The sequence below is a fragment of the Hordeum vulgare genome, chromosome 7H (assembly GCF_904849725.1).
Source record: "Hordeum vulgare subsp. vulgare chromosome 7H, MorexV3_pseudomolecules_assembly, whole genome shotgun sequence".
Lineage (NCBI taxonomy): Eukaryota > Viridiplantae > Streptophyta > Magnoliopsida > Poales > Poaceae > Hordeum > Hordeum vulgare.
This window is the reverse complement of record NC_058524.1, coordinates 97,655,399-97,661,461: the sequence shown is the minus strand read 5'-3', so window position 1 is coordinate 97,661,461 and position 6,063 is coordinate 97,655,399. Positions and strand designations below refer to the sequence as shown.

The following is a 6,063-nucleotide window of genomic DNA, read 5'->3' as shown; positions in this document are numbered from 1 at the left end:
TGGTGGACCAACCTTCAAAGTCTAACGGGTAAAATATTCTTGAGGACGAGGTGATTCACCTCGGACAGGCGTAAAAATTTGCTTGCTGGTAGATGTGCTACAATGAAAAACATTGCGTTATTTATTTGTGAAATAAGTTGCTAAAAAATATTTGTGAGATAAAGACATTTTTTTTTTGCTTCACCCATTAATTAAGGACAGTGAGACAATGTTTATCATGACCTCTCCGCTCCGGGTAAGATATCACTCAAATCATTTGATGTTCTTAAATGCTTGTCTCCCATCGCTCTTGATGTTCGCAACCATGATTGGAGGTGGTGCCGAAAGATCTGAGCATTTCGCTCGTTGGCAAATGGACCAATTGATAAACATCATGATTCATGACGAACGGCGCACATCAACACACGCTTATAGCAAGATTCCGCACATTACAGGGCCAAGAGAAGTCAAAAAAAAAAAAAACCCAACAACTTTTCGACCCTCATTACACCGACGAAAAATATATGCATGCTCTCCTCTCCTCGATCTTCAAGCGGTCGAGCCGCTCCTCTTGAACGAGCCCAGCTGCGTTAGCGACTCCTTCACCACAGCCTCGTCGCGCAGCACGATCTTGTGGTAGAACGCCGCTATGGCGGCGCCGGTGAAGGGCCCGACCCAGAAGATCCACTGCAGCAAATCAACGAAACACTTAATGTCATCCGAACAAAAGCAATGGCTACAGGAATGGTGCATGGACCTCAGAAGATCCACTGTACACGATCTTGATACATGGTGCATGCATGGCTCTCACGTACGTGTTGCTTCCAGGTCTTGTGCTGGTTGTACAGGACGGCGGCGCCCAGGCTCCTCGCCGGGTTGATGCCCGTGCCGGTGATCGGGATGGTCGCCAGGTGCACCACGAACACCGACAACCCGATCGGGAGCGCGGCCACCAGCTGCAGTTAACGACAGATCATATATACAGGTTGAACAGATGCCGCCGGCCGTGATCACGACAAGCTAGCTGAGAGGAGAGAAGCGGAGACGCGTGATCGACGTACGGGGACGAAGGCGTCGCGGGCGGTGCGCTTGGGGTCGGTGGCGGAGAAGACGGTGTAGGCGAGGACGAAGGTGCCGAAGATCTCCGCGCCGAGGGCCGCGCCGAGGGAGTACCCCCCGGCCACCGCGTTGGCGCCGCCGCCGAAGTCGTCGTACGGGTGCTTCATGATCCCCTTCACGATGCCCACGCCGACGACGGCGCCGAGGCACTGCGCCACCACGTACAGCACCGAGCGCACCAGCGTCACCTTCCCGGCGATGAACAGCGCGAACGTCACTGCCGGGTTTATGTGCCCACCTGCATCAGGTGAACCGATAATTAATCGCCGCAACAACCTGCACATATCTGTATCTTGTTACGGAGCGTGCCTGAGACGCCGCTGGTGGAGTAGACGAGGACGGAGACGGTGGCGCCGAAGGACCAGGCGACGCCGAGGTAGCCGACGCCGGTGCACCGCTCGTCGGCGGCGGAGGACTGGTTCCGGTATCCGATGACGGTGGCGATGCTGACGTAGAGGAGGATGAGGGAGGCCGTGAACTCGCCGATGAGGGCGCGGTACAGGGACCACGTGCTCAGCTCGCTCGTGTCCAGCGCCCGGACCGCCGGAGGGTCCCAGTACGGCACCCTCTGGACGATAATGTCTGTCACCTCTTCGTTGGCGGTGACCACCTCCTCCACCTCCTTTGCCGGCAAGATCGGCGACGGCATGGTCGAGTTGAGCCTCCAAGGCAAGGCAGAGGATTCTATCTGGCTTGGTTCCTGCTGGGTGCTATGATTGTCCACGCCATGAGAGGAAGCTTAAATAGGGATCGTGGTCAAGTGTTCGTACAGCTGCGTGAGGGAGACTGTGCGCTTAGATACTTGGAGGAGGTTCTCTCCTTGGAATCCACTACGTGTCCGTGAGCTTCTAATGCACAGGTGATCAGATCGTTATGTTCCAGTTACCAAATTATGTCGACCGGATCTTCATCCAGTGTGCAATGGTACATTGCTCGATTTATTTTCTTTTTATCCCTAAATACCTTATCCCCAATTTCAGATCTCCAACCTTCTCCCTAAGCCTAGGATAATTTCAAAATGGGTGACCGGTTAAGAAAAACTAGTGTTGGTCTATGAGGTCAATGTAGATCCTAGGTAGTACACGGCACGCGACAACCAGTGTGAGGGTGTTACAAAATGGTTGGGGCCGATCCTCATGATTACACAGGTGTGTGCGGATCAGTGGCACAAATATGTACAAGATGCGTGTGATCCATTATGGCACTTGAGATGGCACGTGTGTAGATGTTGGTTGGCACTAGCACTCATAGACATGTGATAAGGAGGAAAGTTTTTGTTGGGCCGCCGACGACGTCGGATCTTTAAGGGGATATACTATAACATCAAAATTAATATGACTGATAGACTGTTCATATCTATAAGGAATCTCTTCTTTTTCGAGATCTCATCCGCAAGAAACCTCAAGGTTAAGCGTTATTGATTTGGAGAAATTTGAGGATGGGTGAAAGAATCAAAAGTTGATCCTCGATGCGCACGAGTGAGCACAAAACTACAAGAAATATTAGTGTTGGTATGTGGGTCTAGTCTAGATCCCAAATGGTATCGCCTTATGTTGAGGAACGTCGCATGGGAAACAAAAAAATTCCCTACGCTAACCAAGATCAATATATGGAGATCAACATCTACGAGAGGGAGGAGATCGGATCCACATACCCTTGTAGATCGCTAAACGAAAGCGTATATAACGCGGTTCATGTAGTCGAACATCTTCGCGATCCAAATCGCAATTCGTCCCGCGATCTCATCACGGACTGTCCCGCGATCCCATCACGGTCGATCCCGATCTAGTGCCGAACGAACGGCACCTCCGCGTTTAGCAGACGTACAACTCGAGGACGATCTCCACCTCCTTGATCCAGCAAGCGAGGGTGGAGAGGTAGATGAGTTCTCTGACAACACAACAGCATGGCGGCGATACAGGTGGAGCTGATCCACAAGGGCTTCGTCGTGCATTGCCGAACCGATCTAGAGGAGGAACGAACTAGAGGGAGGGAGAGGGGGCTGCGCCTTGGATTGTGGTGCTGCTGTCCTCTCTCCCCTCCACTATATATAGGAGGGAGGGGGAAGGGGTGGCGCCCTAGGGTTTCCCCTAGGGTTGGCTGACCGCCCCAAGGTGGAGGAGTCCACCTCCAACTAGGAGGTGGGGCGTGGGGGGAGTCCTCCAATTAGGACTCCTCCCCTCTCTTCCCTCTTGGCGCATAGGCCCATAGAGGCTGGCTGCCCAGCCCACGAGGTCTGGTGCGCCACCTCCTAGGCCCATGTGGCCCCACGGGGTGGGTGCCCCCCGGTGGACCCCCGAAACCCATTCGTCACTCTTGGTACACAACCGGTAATGCCCAAAACTTTTCCAGAACCCGTATACCTCTTTCCTATATATGAATCTTTGTCTCCGAACCATTCCAAAGCTCCTCATGTCGTCTGGGATCTCATCCGGGACTCCGAACAACTTTGGTCACCAACATACATAACTCAACTATACCGAAACGTCACCGAACCTTAAGAGTGCAGACCCCGCGGGTTCGAGAACTATGTAGACATGACCTGAGACACTCCCCTATCAATAACCAATAGCGGGACCTGGATGCCCATATTGGCTCCTACATATTCTACGAAGATCTTTATCGGTCGAACCACAATGTCAAGGATTCAATCAATCCCGTATACTATTCTCTTTGTCCATCGGTATGTTACTTGCCCGAGATTTGATCGTCGGTATCTCTATACCTAGTTCAATCTCATTACCGACAAGTCTCTTTACTCGTTCCGTAATACAAGATCCCGCGACTAACTCCTTAGTCACATTGCTTGCAAGCTTCTCGTGATGTTGTATTACCGAGTGGGCCCAGAGATACCTCTCTGTCATACGGAGTGACAAATCTCAGTCTCGATTCACGCCAACGCAAGAGACACCTTCGGAGATACCTGTAGAGCACCTTTATAGTCACTCAGTTACATTATGACGTTTGATACACACAAAGCATTCCTCCAGTGCCCGGGAGTTGCATGATCTCATGGTCATAGAGACAGATACTTGACATGCAGAAAACAGTAGCAATAAACTGACACGATCACATGCTACGTTCATAGTTTGGGTCTTGTCCATCACATCATTCTCCTAATGATGTGATCCCGTTAACAAATTATAACACATGTCTATGGTCAGGAAACCTTGACCTTCTTTGATCAACGAGTTAGTCGTTAGAGGCTTACTAGGGACAGTATGTTGTCTATGTATCCACACATGTATTTGAGTTTCCAATCAACACAATTCTAGCATGGATAATAAACGATTATCACGGACAATGAAATATAACAATAGCTAATTTATTATTGCCTCTAGGGCATATTTCCAACAGTCTCCCACTTGCACTAGAGTCAGTAATCTAGTTCACATCACTATGTGATTCACACCCAATGAGTTATGGTGTTTTTATTATGTTTTGCTTGTGAGAGAGGTTTTTAGTCAACGGGCCTGAACCTTTCAGATCTGTGTGTGCTTTACAAATCTCTATGTCATATTGTAGATGTTGTTACCATGCTCCATTTGGAACTATTCCAAAGGACTACTCCATTATATGAATCTGGTGTACTACTTAGAGTCATCCGGATTGGTGTGAAAGCTTGCATCGACGTAACCCTTTACGACGAACTCTTTTATCACCTCCATAATCAAGAAACATTTCCTTAGTCCTCAAGTTACAAAGGATAATTTTGACTGTTGTCCAGTTATCCATTCCTGGATCACTCTTGTACCCCTTGACCGACTCATGGCAAGGCACACATCAGGTGTGGTACACATCATGGCATACTATAGAGCCTACGGCTAAAGCATAGGGGACGACCTTTGTCCTTTCAGTTTCTTCTGTCGTAGTCGATCTTTTAGCCTTACTCAAATTCACACCTTACAACATAGCCAAGAACTCCTTCTTTGACAGATCTATTTTGAACTCCTTCAATATCTTGTCAAGGTATGTATTCACTGAATTTTCTACCAAGCGTCTTGATCTATCTCTATAGATATTGATGCTCAATGTTCAAGTATCTTATTCCAGGTTTTCCTTTGAAAAACTCCTTTTAAACAACCCTATATGCTTTCCATAAATCGTACATCATTTCCGATCAACAATATGTCAACCGTATATACTCATCAGAAATTCTATAGTGCTCCCACTTACTTTCTTGGAAATACAAGTTTCTCACAAACTTTGTATAAACCAAACAGCTTTGATCATCTCATCAAAGCGTATATTCCAACTCCGAGATGCTTGCTCGAGTCCATAGAAGGATCGCTAGAGCTTGCTTACTTGTCAGCATCCTTAGGATCGACAAAACCTTTTGGTTGTATCACATACAACCTTTCGTCAAGGAGACCGTCGAGGAAACAATGTTTTGACATCCATCTGAAAGATTTCATAATTGAAAAATGCAGCAATTGCTAACATAATTCCAACATACTTTAGCATCACTATGGGTGAGAAAGTCTCATCGTAGTCAACTCCTTGAACTTGTCGAAAACCTCTTTGCGACAAGCTGAGCTTTTCTAAATGGTGACATTCACCATCGTCATCTATCTTCCCTTTTTAAAATCCCATTTGTACTTAATAGCGTTATGACCATCAAGTTTTTCTTCCAAAGTCAACACTTTGTTTTCGTACATGGATCCTATCTTGGATTTCATGGCCTCCAGCAATTTCTCGGAATCTGGGCCCACCATCGCTTCTCCATAGCTTGTAGGTTCATTGTTGTCCAAGAACATGACCTCCAAGCCAGGATTACCGTACCATTCTAGAGCAATACGTGTCCCTGTCGACCTACGAGGTTTGGTAGTAACTTGATCCGAAGCTTCATGATCATCATCATTGACTTCCTCTTCAATTTGGTGTAGGCGCCACAGGAACAACTTCCTGCACCCTGCTACACTATGTTTGAAGTGACGGTTCAACAACCTCATCAAGTTCCACCAT

At 48.1% G+C, this 6,063-nt stretch overlaps 1 protein-coding gene across 1 annotated transcript; it reads right to left on the bottom strand.

The window, feature by feature from the left end:
• Positions 1 to 361: 361 nt before the first annotated feature.
• Positions 362 to 1,873, bottom strand: LOC123413208 (probable aquaporin PIP2-7). Its single transcript, XM_045106155.1, has 4 exons — positions 1,408 to 1,873; positions 1,041 to 1,336; positions 795 to 935; positions 362 to 666 (listed from the first exon to the last, which is right to left on the bottom strand). The coding sequence occupies exons 1-4, from the start codon at positions 1,745 to 1,747 to the stop codon at positions 529 to 531; spliced, it is 915 nt and encodes a 304-aa protein (XP_044962090.1). The 5' UTR covers positions 1,748 to 1,873; the 3' UTR covers positions 362 to 528.
• Positions 1,874 to 6,063: the final 4,190 nt, after the last annotated feature.